The following is a 16,434-nucleotide window of genomic DNA, read 5'->3' as shown; positions in this document are numbered from 1 at the left end:
CTGTTAATGAAGGGTCCTTTGTATTCACCTCTAAAGATGGGACAATGACATGTCAAGAGCAGATGTGTTTAATGCCGACATAACCACCCATTTCTTAAAATTACTGTTATTTTTTACTTGCTTGAACATCGGAAGGAAAATAAGAAGGCAACACTTTGCATATATTTTAACGTCAGGGTTCTTGCATTGTAACATCTCTCTCTTCTGTCTCACAGAGTTCATTGCTTCCACTACCTGATCCCGCTGGCTAAACAAGGGAACTACGCCATCGTCGCCAACGTGGAGAGTATGGACTATGACCCTCTCGTTGTCCGGCTCAACAAGGACATCAGTGCTATCGAGGAAGCCATGAGCGCCAGCCTCCAGCAGCACAAGTTCCAGTACATCTTCGAAGGTCAGGCATTTACCGTAAGGGTTTGGTTCTTACGAAATGATTTTTCATTCTCATCCCAAAGCTCAGCAGTATTCCCTCCGGGGGTAAGGCAGCCTGTGGTACTGTTGCCACCTGCAGCAGATCGATAAGCGAGACCCATGCAAACACAGGGCACTCAAAAAACCTGATGCCTCCATACCATTTCTGAGCTGAATAAGAGAAACGGGCCCATGCTGAGTAGTAAAGCAGTAAGTTGATGTACGTGCAGGACAGTTCTTCCTCGGGAAGCCGTAGGGCACGTGTATATATTACAAGCACAGCTCTATTATGGCGCAGTTCCTCTCCAAAGTGTAGCCATTCCATTCCTAAAATTAAATTTAGAGAACATTAGCTCTTCCGATGTCTCATCTGTCGTGATTACCTTGGAGAATATAAATCATGTCTTGGTTCATCTCCCCTGTATTTATTTGTGGCGCTGACACACAGTTCTCTTGCCTGCGTGCCAGGATATGTGTCCTTTTATGTGGTGGTGGTTCAAAGTCAGGAGAAGGTGGGGACTGGAGATGTACCCATTGCCCAATATAATATGTCAGCAGGGATGAAGCTTTGCAAACCTGGCTAGCCTTATTTTGGCCACTGCTTACTGGTCCTAGAGAAGGCTTTCAGTATCTGTGTACTTCCCCCCTGTACCCACGTAGCTACTGATGGAGCATTTTTTAATCAGATGTTTTCTGAGCTGTGTGAATCCATGGCAAACTGAGTGATCACCAGCACATTGTAGAGCTCCTCTTACAGCTCAGGTCTACGGTGTCTGTTCGAGGAGACAGTGAAATGGCTCCAGACAGAGCCATGGGGACTGTTCGCGTCTCGCTGAGCCATAAGGTTGAAATTCATACACATGGTCGTCATGAAACGTGGGCACCTCTTAAGCCCAGTTTTGGGTTTTACATATACCCTGTGCTGGTTGCCTGGACATGAACATATTTCCTTAATTCAGACTTTTAATCGATGTCTAGTCCTGTACAGACCTGTGTACTCAGTGAATTAGGCTGGGTTTTTTTCTATTTGGAATGCGACGTGAATGGATACATCATTTTGGGGGTGGCTGTGACTTCTGGCAGCTGGCTATGTCCTTCAGCAGCAGAGGAGAGATGGAGACATCATTCAGACACAAGAAACCGTTCAGGACTGATCAGAGAGAGGTTGCGCATCAAGTGCATTGAAGTGCAGATCATTTCTGCTCTTGTGGACTGTGAGTTTACCAGGAAAAAATACCACCCTTGATAACAGATTAAAATACTGTCATTTTGGAGGAGCAGTAGCGGTCCATTGCTCTGCCCAGACAGAGAGAGGGACTGAAAGGGACATTGTGCAAAGCCTGATTGTAAATCTGGAAGTGTCCTGGAAATATCAATGGCTATGATGATGCTACGTTGAGGTTTTGTAGTGTTTGGGGGCGTTTTTGTATTTTTACTAAAGAAAGAAACCTTGAGGAAAGTCCTCCTAAAATGCACAGGGAAGATATTGAGGCCTGTTTCCACGTACAGTGCAGCGTATCCCCTGTTCCAGTTCACAGGTACCACTTAACAGTGCTGAGTCATGGGTTTTATGGTGAATTATTGTCACTAAATGTCTTCCTTCTCTGATTTTAGTGTTTGTTTCCCCCCCTCACTCTTGCAGGTTTGGGCCACCTTATTTCCTGCATTCTTATCAACGGCGCCCACTACTTCAAGCGCATCAGTGAATCTGGCATCAAGAAAATGTGTAGGAACATCTTCATCCTCCAGCAAAACCTGACGAACATCACCATGTCACGTGAGGCTGACCTGGACTTTGCAAGGTGAGCAGAGAGCCCCATGTTGGGTTTGTTACTATTTCGATGTCCAGATGTACAGAGGTAGCTCCTTCCAAAAGTTTCACCACTCGTGCGTGCAACTGGAAGGATATCAAGTTAAACCCATCGAAGTCTTAATCGTAATATTCACTTTCCCCCTTGTTGAGCAACATTCAGAGCAACGTGGATCATTTGAGCTCAGCAGGAGCTCAAAGTGGAGATCCCACCAAAGCGTCTGTGCTTGGGGCTTCCTGTTGGTGTGGTTCTCCTGAGACCAAAACCCAGGCAAGGAAAAGATTCTAGGATGAATCTGGGACCTGGATTCATGCCCAGATAAGTAATACTTTGGTTTGCGAAGGCTTAAACTTTTATCAACTCACAGGAACAGTGCGTGTGAACCTCAGGGATGTCAGATGCTGTCTCCCTTCAAGATCTGTTGCTCTTAACGTAGTAATAGCAAAATAAAAACAAAACGGGACATGATAGATCCCCTGCAAGTTTCTCACCAATCTTGCGGCTTTATTCACTAAAGGGGGATCATTTGAGGAATAAGCAAACACTAAACGGTGCGTGCTTTGCACGTGGACTTAGGGTGCTGGCTACCAGTAGCTGTATTGGCTGATCCTCTGTGGCAGCAGCTGGTTCAGCAACAGGCAGCTGAGCCCAAGAAACAGCCAAAGGAAGAGTCTGGAACTTGCAAATTAAGACTTGTAGATCAAACAACAGAGTTTCGCGTGACACTCGAATATGACCCACTACGAACACTGGCAATAGTTGGTGTCATCATTTGGCCATCGCTCTTGGAGACTGAATTACAGGAGAAGCACGACTCCCTCAGACGAGGGAGAGTAGGTATGACTGAGTGCCTCATTTACTTGGGCTCTCATATGGGGAATGATGTCATTATTGAATTAGTTTCTTCATAATAACATTGACATGGAGAAGTTATGAATGCTGAGGCCTGGAGGAGGGGGAGAGAGAAAGATCCATTACTAACTCTCCAAGGAATAGAGTTCCCAAATTCAATCTTTCCTTTTTTAAATGATTTTTTTCCCTGATCTGTTGAAATGTTAAATAAATTAGCCCAGGTTTTTGGCAGGCAGAGCAGAGCTTGAGCATGTGCTGACAGCAACTGGCACCCAAATAATGAAATGCTGACCAAGCGCTGCTGGAGGCTGGCACGGCACGGCTGGCCGTTTTCTGGAGAGGTCTTTGCGGTAAGGGTTGAATAGCCGTGGAGCTCTGACTCGTAGTGCTGCATAATTTGACGTGGAGTTTGAAGGGAAGGGAACGTGTTCGCCCCTCCCGATCTTGCTTGGTGGGTGATATGCCAGACCAGCAGTTTTCACAACATCAAACACATACCAGCCGCCTTCATGTATGAGTTACGTGACAAATAGATGTTCTCCTGCACCATTGGAGCTGCTGGGTACCATCATCGACAGCTGTGGAGCTGGGAAAAGATACCTGAGCTTTCTGCACAGCAGCATCTGCTGCTTTGTGGTACCTACGATGCAGATCTTTTCCCATAATATAAATTCAACAACATTTCTTTTTAGCTTTCATGACTGCATCGCTTCCGTCTTTCTTTTGGGGCAGATTTCTGTGATCTAGAGAGTATGTTTTATTCTTTTCTTCTTCAGATGACTCCTGAATGCTTATTATCCAGATTCTCCTTTTGCATAAACAAGGTGTCTGGTGCATCTAAACCCTACCCTGCTCACCTGAATTTACAATTACCCGAGCAAGTTCTCGTGTTACCCCAGGGACTCCAGTTACTAAGGTCTATCCAAACTATAAAATAAACATAACAGTTCACCCCCAGAAAGCATAAAATAACATCAATGCAGGATAAAAGTGATTTGTACTTCTGTGATATAGCTCATATAGGAATTTGTAAATGCTTTGCGCAGTAGCTAACTATCAGTTTTGCCTTTTTAAAGACGAGATACGGAGAGCAAGTGGTTATTTCATGTACGGGAGCAGTGGCAGAGCTGATGGAGAAATACTCACTCACCTGCTCTTCCTTCCCCCCTGCACCTCCTGGTAACGGGGTAAATTCCCTCCCTGCTTCACTTCTGCAGGGAACTGGGTGATCATTACTGAATGGGAGAGAAGATTTCTGAAGTGGGCCTAACCCAGCCTGGGACTCACTGCCCCATCTCTGGTCTTTGCATTTGCCCTTGTGCAAAATAATTCAACATTTACTCCGATTTCTTGAAGGAACTTGGTTAGAAGTCATGGGCTCCTTTGATCAGGGAAATACATAATAGGTTTTCTAGTGGTTTTTTCACACACAGAGAAAAATAGATTTTCTCAGGCGGTTGTGGAGCTCTTTGCCCTCCAGGTTGGATCTAAGCCTCCTCTGAAGGTGACTGGCTTATGCATCCCCTGGACGGGCAGTTCGCTGCTCCTGTTGCTCCCTTGCCCTCTCGATATTTCTTTGTCCGTGAGAGTGTGGCCCTCAGGGTTCAAGAAGCAATTAGCCACAATTAACGATCAATACATCACTCTTCATACGATCATTCGTCATACTTTATGTTTTAATTCAGGAACAGGTCCTGTGCGGTCCTTCTCTGAAAGTGAATGCATTTAAATTCTGATGTGCTCAAGTTTATAGGAAAGAGCGGACCATTTGGGAAAGGGCCAAAAGACTTTCAAGATTTTCCTGGGTGTCATGCTTTTGATTTTGGGTTTGGTTTTGGTTTTATTTTTCACGTTTTATATATTCTTCAAGGCTTTCTATGGGTCCCAAAGAGCATGGGCATCCCCGTTGTTCTCTTAGTTGGTGCCTTAGGCAGGAGAAACCGCAACCAGGGAAGCCAGAGGGGGGTAGATCTTTCTCCTCTGAAGCCAAAATCACGTAGAGGATTCACAGCAAAATCTTAACCCATGTAACACTCACTGGTTCTGGTGAGACTCTTGCTGTTTAAACCACATTTTTCAAAAGATCTGTAACCTGCAGGTGACAACAGCAGGATTTGCTGCTTTGGGAGTAGAACCATGGCAGGGGGAGGATTTGTTTCAAATGAGTTTTGCTTTGAGATTCTCAGTTCAAGGTAGAGTGGGGCAGGGAAACTCTCTGCAGAGCATCACGAAGCAGAGCCAGAGCACGCTTCCATTGAAAAAAATAAATTGCCAAGTTCTGCAAGCTCTAGCAAGGAGTTTCTCCGCTGACAAGAGAAAGGGTAAAACAGGCTGGTTCTGACTGCTGAGGTGTCACAAAAGGATTTGTAGCATTTGCTAAATTTCCTGCAAATATTAATAGGTTTTTCCCTTATATGCGTGTTCAGTATCTAGGCCAGCAGAAATGCAGTCAGTCGTTAGGGCATCCACTACTATATTAAAGAAAAAGCGGTATTTTCTTCCCATGTATAATACTTAGGCATATACTGCAAAGTCTGGGACTGAGCATGAGTTCCACATATTGGAAACTCCAAATTTTGGAAGTTTCAGACCCAGAATTAGGTTTATGGCATTAGAGGGATAAAATTCAGCTTCAAATTTGGATTCCAGTTCAGGTCTTTTCCCTTGTACCTTCTTTCCTACTCCCCCTCTATCCTCACCAAAAAATTACATTTGCACATTTATGCAGAGATTTCATCAGAGGTAATCAAAAAAGACTAGGTTTCTGCTTCAGACTTATCCTTAAATAAAATATCATTCAACTCTTAGATGTTCATTTTTCATTTAAAAAAAATAACTTTCTTAGACATACAGCAGTGATAAAATTGCCCTATTCTTGAAAGTTAATTGAGGTGGTTGCAAGGGGAAGGGAGAGACCAGTGATGAAATGCGAACATTTCATACAACACCGTGTCATTTTGACCTCTGAGATAAAGGGGTTTGAGTGGTGCTGCTCATCGTTACTGGGATGAAGTGTCCTTCATCCCTTAAATGGTTTGCAGCATAGAAAACCAGAAGTGCCTGTACACCAAAGAGTTAGATCGGGGGTTTCCCTGCTGCGGCCATTCCAGTTAGCGGTTGCAATGGCCATCCATCCCACAGGGACCAGGAATCTTTCTTCCTGCTGCTAAAGTTGTTACCAGGACCCTTGGCTCTGACCACGTCTTTCTAGTAGATGTGGCACCTACATTGTCACTGCCAGCGGATCCCAGCCACTCGGGAGAAGTCCCCCGTGAGAAGGCACGGGCAGAAGCCATCAGCATGCCAGACAGTTGTTCACAGGTTGGCCATGAATAAGCCCTTGAAATGTAGTTCAGATACCTGTGATCAAATCTATCGGTATACAAGGGCTGCTTGAATTTTCATCATTCACAAAAGAGAATGACCTTTGCTTCCGCTCCCCGGCAAAATACAGCTGCAGCTGCTGCTCTGACCTTGTTCCTCTGCGTCTGTGCTCTCCCCATGACACCCGTGATGCTACGACGTACATGTACTTGCTTGTATTCTTATATTCTCGGGGCGAACACCTTTCCTCCAGCCATCCAGCCACCTGCGGAGAGCCAGGAGAGAACGGCATCAGTCCTCATACTGGTTTCAAAGTAAGTGAGAACTGCCGAGGCATGTGTAGGAAGCAGTTACAATTAACACCAGTTACCCTAAATGGGTCCTGGAAATACCCAAAACCCATCTTCATTTAGGTGGGGAGGGTAAGAGAGTATAGATGAAGGAGGGTGCAGCTGGAGCTTGAGCTTTCCTTCAAACCAGGGTCAAACTGCTGCATCATCGGTGGGGTTGGATCCACCAAGGTCAAGGTGCCGAGATGTCTGCACGGGGCCACACGGTGTGATGGGGAGAGACTAGCGTGGGTTTGGGAAGCAGCGGATCTGCCCCTGCTCTGGCACCTAACAAGCGCTCTATTTTTGCTTGTAAGTTTGAGTGAATCACAGCAGAGTGGATACAGACCCGCCGGGTTTAGGAGCAGCTCCGTTGGTGACAAGAGGCAGAGATGCCCTTGTGCTACAATTTTCCAGTGCAGACAGCCCCGTTGCTTCCAGCACAAACATTCACGGAGGTGACAGGGTTGTCCCGTCTGGCTCCAATTATTGCATGGGGACAATTGGAAAACGCCACTGGGAGCAATCTCCGAACTGCAGCAGCGGGATTTCAGAGGGTGCTTTATTTCAGAGGACAGTTCTGTTTCGGATGCTCGGCGTTCAGGGCTCCTCTCCAGCTATGACTGGCAGGCAGGGGATTTTTTTTTGTTTGATTATACAGGGGCGGGAGAGATTCGTGCCTCTTCCCTAATGCGCGAGGCTGTCCCAGGCAGGAGGAATGAGCAATAACTTGCTGCCATCTGCTGGGTGCTGCAGGGGGAAGGGGAAGCCAGTGGGCGTTAGAGATTCCTCAGACATCCCAGCGCTCTGAAAGAAGTCCTTTTCATTGCCAAATGTTATTTCTTTTTCTGATTTCATTCTTGATAGATACAGAAACAGCAGGCTGTGTTTGCTGCCTGGGTGCCCAGGGTGCGCAGGTAGCTGGTCGAGGGAAGCCTCCTTTGAGAGCCATTCCTGATGCGTGACTTGTGTGTGTTGAACCCCAGGTCCAGGGGATCCTGACCTGGATCCCCTTCGTTCAGTGCAGACTGCTGTTCTGCTCTCAGGTCCCTCTGCAGTGCTCCTGATGCTCCTCTGCTGCCTGTCTTCACTTGTGGTTCAGAACTGGATGAGAAGGGTATCTCAGATGTTCTCCCGTGGGGCTGCACTCAAGCCAGGAGAAGATTTGAGGCATTTAAGATCATTCAGTTTGAGTAAAACCCACATTAGTTGGGCAGACAACTTGGGCACCAGGCACTGTAACTCATGTATCCTCCACAGCACTTAGGATCTTCAAAAGCAGGTGGAGCAGACCACTAGAAAGGATACTGCAGGTAGTACCTTTCTACTGTAGGTGGAACTGAGCTTGGGGTTGAGTATGCTGCAGATCTGTTCTTTCTTTGCTCCCTGTGGCTGGAGCAATTGGAAACACAATAGTCCTGCTACTTCAAAGTTTCCTTGTCCGAAAGCCACGTCTGTCTGCCCCCGTGTTAGGAGCAACCTGCCTGTGGGGGCTGATCTTCCCAGAAAGCTGCTGGGGAGATGCCGTGATGCGTTCAGTACGGCGGGGCTCAGCTGCGGAGAAAAGGGGCAAACTTCAACAAGTCATGGCCACAGCTTATTTTCCATGAAATATTAATCACTGAATCGCTGAGAGAGTTGGGGTTGTTCAGCCTGGAGAAGGCTCCGGGGAGACCTTATTGCAGCCTTTCAGTACTTAAAGGGGGCTTATAAGAAAGGTGGGGACAGACTTGTTAGCAGGACCTCTTGCGACAGGACAAGGGGGAATGGTTTGAAACTAAAAGAGGGGAGATTCAGACTAGATATAAGGAAGAAATTCTTCACGATGAGGGTGGTGAAACCCTGGCACAGGTTGCCCAGAGAGGTGGTAGATGCCCCATCCCTGGGAACATTCCAGGTCAGGTTGGACGGGGCCCTGAGCAACCTGATCTGGTTGAAGATGTCCCTGCCCATGGCAGGGGGGTTGGACTGGATGAGCTTTAAAGGTCTCTTCCAACCCAAACTATTCTATGGTTCTATGAATAACAGGATAATACGTGGATCCAGACATGAGGAGCACAGGCACAAGAGAAAGAGTAAAATACCTACTAGCTGTGGTCCAGGAGCAGTTGTTGACTCCTGGGTCCCTGTTGACCTCACTCATTACCTCTCCTGCAGGTCAGGTATGAGGATTTTTGGTTCCCAGGTGCAAGGGAGCCACTTCCATCATGAAATAACTGTGACAGCCTCCCAGATGTTCGGTCGCTGTTGATGGGTGTCAAGATTGAGGGTGAAATTTCAACGCATATGAAATGTTTTTTCTCTGCATGGCAGGGACAGCAGATGGCTGTCACATATATATCCTATAATGCCTTGTCAGGGCTAGACAACCCTACAGACTGAACCCCTTCCTTTTGCAATCAACTACCAGTAGGTTTTTTTGGTATCCTGATGTAGACACGCTGGTTACTGAGCCGTCCCCTCTTATCTCTGTGTTGGAGGGAAAAACTCTTCCTTGTTCCTAAAAACTGCAAATGTGTTAGTCTGGAGGAATTCACCTCCCCCCACTTTACAGCCCAAGGTTCTCAGTGCTGTGAAAGTCACCAGTGCTTTGCAGTATGGATCCTAGGAAGATCCTTCCCTATAGAGGAGCCAGAACCAGAAGAGGCTCTGGAAGAAAATTTTCTCTTTGCTGACAGCGTGGGAAAGACATGTTATCTCCATCATGATGCTGGACTCATGTTGTGTATCTGTGGAGCATGCCCTCATTTTGTTTTTGCTGCTTTTAATTAACAAAGCCGCTTTAGTTTTCAATTAAGGACTTGGTTACCACAAAATCCGTATTTTCTTTTCCTTTCTTTTCTCTCTTGTTTTCTCCCCCCTGTAGTTTCCACTGAGCTTTGATCTCAGTGCAGGTTTAATTAGCTGTAATTAGTGGTTTCACTGCATTAACCAAAAATCCCAACCACAGAGGATTAAAAAACGCCCCTCAGCTTGATGCCCGCCCCCCCCTTCCTCCTTTTGCTTCCCCCATGTGCTTTGGGGGATCAGAGGCTGTGTCCACGTACAGTCCTTCACCAGACGGGTGCTGCTGGGTGATGCCCCGTGCATCCCAACAGCTGCCCTGTTACGGTCTCATTAAAGCTACGCTGGAACAAATCACCCATCCGTGTAGTTTTAATTTCCAGCTAAATCTGCAGCTGCTCTGAGTTCTAGCAGGACACCAATTTATGCCTTCACAACATTTCATACAGCGCTTCTTGGGGTTTCTGACTGCTCTCTACATTACAGCAAGGTGCCTGCGTGAGACTTCCCAAACTTTCAGCTTCGGCAGTCCTGCCTGAGCTTCTGGAAGCCATGGCATGGCCATGTCCTTTGCTGGAGCTGCCCAGCTCCTCAGCCCAGAAACGAGAGGGGTTTTTGGAAGACCGTGACTCTGCTCTGGGGAAACCCAAATCACTGGTCTGCTCTTCTCCATGGAGGTTGTCCTGGTTCCAGCTGGGATAGAGTTAATTTTCTTTCTAGTGCTGTGTTTTGGGTTTGGTATGAGAAGAATGTTGATGGCACATTGATGTTTTAGTTGTTGCTAAGTGGTGCTTGCACTAGTCAAGGACTGTTCAACTTCCCATGCTCTGCTGGGTGCTCGGGAAGCTGGGAAGGAGCATAGCCAGGACAGCTAGCCCAGCTGGCCAATGGGGTATTCCATATCATATGATGTCATGCTCAGTATATAAAGTAGGAGGCATGGTCCAGGAAAGGGGGATCACAGCTCGGGGGGACTGGCTGGGCATCGGTCGGCAGGTGGTGCGCAATTGTATTGTGTATCACCTGCTTTGTATATTCTATTATTGTTGTTATTATTATTATTACTGTTCTACTTTGTTTTATTTCAATTATTAAACTGTTCTTATCTCAACCCACGACTTCTTCTCACTTTTACCCTCCCGATTCTCTCCCTCATCCCACCGGAGGGGAGGGGTGAGCGAGCGGCTGTGTGGTGTTTAGTTGCTGGCTGGGGTTAAACCACAACAGAGGTGCACAGGGAAATATGACATAGTTGGTCGTGCAGTTCTTCTGGTTGGTCATAACAGAGAGGGAAGAAACCAAAGAGTTCATTGAGCTGGTGAAGTAAGACCAGTGCTGAGAATCAGGTCTCTGTCAAGATATCCATTCGTCACTTGTTAGAGATCAGCACAGCCCACACCGAGCCCCACCAATCACTTGTGTGTTAGAAGAGGTCTTGGTTCCTCTGACCGGCTCAGAAGCTTTATGGATATCAATGATCTGGATGAGGGGATCGAGTGCTCCCTCAGTCAGTTCGCAGATGACACCAAGCTGGGCGGGAGTGTTGATCTGCTCGAGGGTAGGAGGGCTCTGCAGAGGGACCTGGACAGGCTGGATCGATGGGCTGAGGCCAATGTATGAGGTTCAACAAGGCCAAGTGCCGGGTCCTGCACTTGGGCCACAACAACCCCAGGCAACGCTACAGGCTTGGGGAAGAGTGGCTGGAAAGCTGCCCAGAGGAAAAGGACCTGGGGGTGCTGGTCGACAGCGGCTGAACATGAGCCGGCAGTGTGCCCAGGTGGCCGAGAAGGCCAACGGCATCCTGGCCTGTATCAGAACTAGTGTGGCCAGCAGGAGCAGGGAGGTGATCGTGCCCCTGTACTGGGCACTGGTGAGGCCGCACCTCGAATCCTGTGTTCAGTTCTGGGCCCCTCACTACAAGAAGGACATGGAGGTGCTGGAGCGTGTCCAGAGAAGGGCAACGAAGCTGGTGAAGGGCCTGGAGCACAAGTCTGATGAGGAGCGGCTGAGGGAACTGGGGGTGTTTAGTCTGGAGAAGTGGAGGCTGAGGGGAGACCTCATCGCGCTCTACAACTACCTGAAAGGAGGTTGTAGCGAGGTGGGTGTTGGTCTCTTCTGCCAAGTAACAGCGATAGGACGAGGGGAAATGGCCTCAAGTTGTGCCAAGGGAGGTTTAGATTGGACATTAGGAAAAATTTCTTTACATTGGTCAAACATTGGAACAGGCTGCCCGGGGAAGTGGTTGAGTCACCATCCCTGGAGGTATTTAAAAGACGTGTAGATGTGGCGCTTAGGGACATGGTTTAGTGGGCATGGTGGTGTTGGGTTGAGGGTTGGACTCGATGATCTTAGAGGTCTTTTCCAACCTTAATGATTCTGTGATTCTATGATTCTATAGTATTTATGGAGATAACACTAGAAAATGCAGTATTCCCAGATAGCTTATCTTGATGCCCAAGACTGGAGATCTAGATGGGTCCCAGTTCACTGTAGGTCAAGCGTTTCTACTTACCACATCTGTGCCAAAATTGACTGTTTTCAGTCTCATGCATGCACCCAATCTCCTTGCAGTGCCGGGAACCAAAAGACTCTCCTTGTCCCTTCCTCAGTTCTCCAGGATAAGAGGTTGGTGAAATTCAGATCTAAGCTTTACATCCATGAGCGTTTTAGAGAGGAGTTTGGCCAGTCTTTGAATCACTGGCCCATGGTGCTGAGATGTGCAGGAAAGGCAACAGCTCTGTCCTGAAGCCTGAAAATGGTTCTCAGGTCATCTTGCCAGAGCGAGGAGGACTCATGCTCTGAATGCCATGTTCCTCCAGGGCTCAGAAGCCATCTCTTGCTGTTCCAGGTTTGTCATGTGGGGAAGGGAAGCCTTCCCAAGGCCAGGAATTGCATTCTTCTTGCTGAGCCATGACCATCCCCTCCAGGTATTTCTTCTTTGCCACAAAAACAGACTTCTTTGTGGAGCCTGATATGTCCTGGTATATTTGGAGATGGGGTCTTTATGCTGTCTCCGGCTGTTGTCTCTCTCCTGAAGTCTGAAGGCTTAAAATTCCTTTTAAATCACTGGTCAGTGACCACAGATGGTAAATTTATTCCCAGGATAATGTGTATTCGGGCTGTGCTCTGGCCAGTCTTCTGTCACCTGGGTCCTTTCAGCCCTATCCCCTTCTGCAGGGTCGATACACCCAAAGTGGATCAGTTAAATCAGTGCTGGAAGGACTTTGTTTCTCCCATCTTTGGGCATCCTGATGGACATCAGATGTGAGTAGATCCAAATGCTCCTGGTTTGTGCAGGTCTGAAATACTCCCTAGAACAGCACTTGGTGCTTTATCTGCTTCATCTGGAAAACTACCCCCAAAATATATTGTATTTTATTTGCTGTGCAAAATGGGTAGTCAGTACACAATAAAAGATCAGCAGCTCTTTACAGCGCACCATTGTATCGCAGGAAGGCAGCATCCAGCTCTGAAGGCTCGGTGAGAATTTGCGGTTGCGCTTGCATTTACCCCGCGATGCCGACACCGCAGCAAATACCACCTTCCTCTTCCCGTTCTCTGCACAGCAGGCCCTGATGCGACGCGGTAATTAGAGCGGGGAAACGATCCAGCTTGGGGGGAAGGGCTATGTTTTGGTTTTTGCATCAGCTTTTTCTCTTTTTTGGCAGGATCAGCTCCCCGGTCTGGTTCACAGCGAGCCTTGCAAACAGCTGTGCTGGCACAAGTGAAGGAGAGGGAACAAACAAGGAAATGAGCTGTAAGGCTCTGAAATGATAATGTTCCTGAAAATGGAACTTTATCTTAAATTAGGATAAGACATCGGGGTGAAGAAGGGAATTGCTCAAGGTAGGAGCAGAGAGGAGGCAGGAGGAATGAACATGTCCTTGTGCAGAAGACACTGCTCTTCCTGCACCATTTTTGGGCCATTTGGGCTCACTCCAGCCTAAGGATGGACAACTTTTGTTCTCAGGTTTGCTGAGCAGCAGATTTCTTATTCATTGCGTGTGTCTGGGAAACGCCTTGCCTGCTGCCGATTCTCTGCATTAGGAAAAAACTCCAAAATGCCCTAATGGTGATATACCAGATGTTCGGAAGCAAAGAGCCTGACTCTTGGGGGATGACATTTCTCGTGTTTGTCCTTAAGTAATTTTCGCGTAATGAGAGCACTTGAGCACATGAAGATGGAAAGAAAGTGGCTGAACCACCGGGTAATGATAGCACGTCTCCTTCCTTTGGTGACTGCATGGATTATAAATTCCTCAAGGAGGGGATTTTGCTGGCTTTGTAATTAAAACACACACCAGGCATTTCGTGGACACATGGGCCGTGGCAGCCCAAAGAACACGCACTCAAGTCCAACAAAGTATTTAAGCCTGAGTTTAACTTTCAGATATATGTGTTGACCCGTTGAACCGATGAATACTTGCTCTATAACTAGAGGTCCGCCACAGTCACGTCTCCAACGGAGCTGGTTGCCCTCGGTTCCCTTTACAGCAAGTAGCGAGAAGTGAGCATGATTAGAGTGCGATTTTCTGAATTGGTTTAAATTTTCTTTGAATTGAGATGAAGGGCTTCCTAGGAGCGCCTGTCGCTTTCTCACGAGGATCGGGGAGCAGAGGTGACCTGCGCAGGTGGAATTATCCACGGCAGACGTCTATCGCTAGGCAAGATGAGGCCCTCCTCGGCTGTTTGGGGTCAGGAGGTGACTTTGCAGGTGGGCAGATCAATCCGTAAGCACCCTCGATAGGTTTTTACACCCGGTAGCAGCCCCATATTAACTGGATTAGGGGGCTGAATTCATTTGGCAGTTCCTACATCCCTAACGTCTGAACACGTTGCGATGTGTGAAATCACATCGCATCCACTCTTCCCCGGTATCGTTCCCTACAGCGGAGGAAGCACCTTGAAATACCAGTCGGTGCTGGAAGGCGCCGGTCCTGCCCAGGCTTTCCACTGTTGACTCAATGGTTTTATTTTGATCAGACATTTCAGTTTTTCCCGGAGGCGCTTTTAATCTTCGCACTGTAACCTTTAAAGATACAGGTTTTAGTGGCCTCTGTAATGATTTTCATTGCCTGAATGTGGATGTCTGAGTTGCTCTGAGTAAAGAGATTAATTCAATTTTCCTGAACTGGAAATGGACTGAAAAACCGAGAGGCTTCATTGACTTTTCTTTGCTTGGTTCTTGGTGTGTTAGTGAAGCAATCAATGGAGGTGAACTTCTCAGCCAGCAGAAACCGGCGTTCACGTTTCCAGAGACACAAGCTCAGGAAGATGCGAATAAACATTTTTAAGAAGTGTTTTTGGCTGTTAGACTTGGCCAGAGCACGTTCCTACTCTGCATTAAAAACATCAGGATATATTCTGCTGGAAATGAATTACAAACAAATTCCTCATTTATCCCTGAGGTGACAGTCTTTTGCTGATATGTGCTTTCTTGAGACTAATAAGTTTTGACTGTCGGTAGGGAAAAAAAAAATCAAAGTAATTACTTTGTGTTCCCGAGCTCCGTATTTGTGTAGGTGCATGTGTGTTTATCTCTCTCTGTCATGCTGCATTGCTAATGGTAATTAAAGGGAAGGGATTTTTCTTGTTAGAAGTTTTTCTTCTTCGTTTCTACCTTTAGTGACTTTGGCCTCCATGATGATACTTAGCCACTGACCAGTTCCTTGTAGAACTGCAGTTGCTTTAATATAAGGTCTAAGTTTAGGAAACACTGGCTCTCCAGCCGGAATTGGATCGTTTTGTTTATCCAGGTCTGCAGTACGTAGGGTGGGTGCTGGTTTTCTTGGCAGACCAGGTTTTGAAAGCACGTCCTGTGGGTGTGAGTCCTGGTATTCTCTATCATCTTGATGGTGGTTCTTGCAAATCACAGAGCGCTCGTCAACATTTGCTTTATTTGACTACACAGAATTTGGTATGTGGGTGATCATAGCAAAAATGCGGAGCGAAAACAAGTTGTACATCGTCAGCAGTGGTGTGGTGTGGGCTCAATGGGTGGGCCAAGGAGTTCTGCCCGGTTTCCAGCTTCAGGTGTCCATCCCAGCCAGGGGAGCTTCAGTGTCTCCTTGCACTTTCTCGTTTTCATGAAACATGAAATATGTGGGCTGGAAAGAGGCCACAGGACTTTCCCACCAGCTCCCCAGGCTGCACAGTCTGCAGACCAGGTCTCAGTCTGGATCAGGAGACCAAAACCACAGCCCCACCACGGTGTCCAGAAACTGCCCAGGTTCATACAGGCTTTCTTATACTGTAGAAATATGAAGATGAACGTGAAAGCTCATTTCCAGGTCCACGTAAAGCATAAAACACATGGGCCACACTACTGGCTTTAGCCATGAAGGGGCTAGGCAGGCTTTTGTGTGCAAGCTTTGTTTGTTTGCTTGCTTTAAAAATGCCATAGGAACGTTTTAGCAATGCTCTTCTCTCTGTCGAGTCCAAGGACCTTCTCCTGCCTTCACTTGGTCCCCTGCACTTCCGCAGCTTCAGGCTATGGAAGTCACATCAAGCATCACACAAGGTGTTGGGCTGCAGCTGTGACTGCACTGGAGACACTGAGGCAGCAACCTGCAGGTGATCTGAGCAGAGCCATTAAAGGCGGAGTGAAAATACGCCTTTTACAGCATCCCTCCCGAAACAGGCGTTGTATTTATGGTATTGGGCACTGCTGGGCACGGCTTAGCGGGTGGAAATATGAAAGACCTACATGGGACTGGTTGGGGACACAGCGGCTGGGGTGTGAAGGCATGCAGGCCATGCAAGCATGGAAGATGAATGGTTGGTAGTAACGATCTTACTAAAAGGTTACCTGAGAGAGATCAAGACAAGGGAAGACCATTCTGGGCTTCATGATTCCAAGGAGAAAAAGTTGATTTCTCACAGGCAGAGTAGTGCCAAAATGGAAAGCAGTGTCCTCATCCATC

At 47.3% G+C, this 16,434-nt stretch overlaps 1 protein-coding gene across 2 annotated transcripts in view; it reads left to right on the top strand.

The window, feature by feature from the left end:
* The window catches only part of EXOC4 (exocyst complex component 4), a 404,931-nt gene that overhangs the window by 370,611 nt on the left and 17,886 nt on the right, over window positions 1-16,434 (top strand). For both annotated transcript variants that reach the window (XM_075142390.1, XM_075142380.1), the window contains 2 exons: window positions 216-394; window positions 2,054-2,213. In XM_075142390.1, the coding sequence (XP_074998491.1) occupies window positions 216-394; window positions 2,054-2,213 (339 nt within the window). The remainder of the gene's footprint in view (window positions 1-215; window positions 395-2,053; window positions 2,214-16,434) is intronic.

Source organism: Calonectris borealis, chromosome 1, assembly GCF_964195595.1.
Source record: "Calonectris borealis chromosome 1, bCalBor7.hap1.2, whole genome shotgun sequence".
Classification (NCBI taxonomy): Eukaryota; Metazoa; Chordata; class Aves; order Procellariiformes; family Procellariidae; genus Calonectris; species Calonectris borealis.
This window is presented reverse-complemented; position numbering and strand designations above follow the sequence as displayed.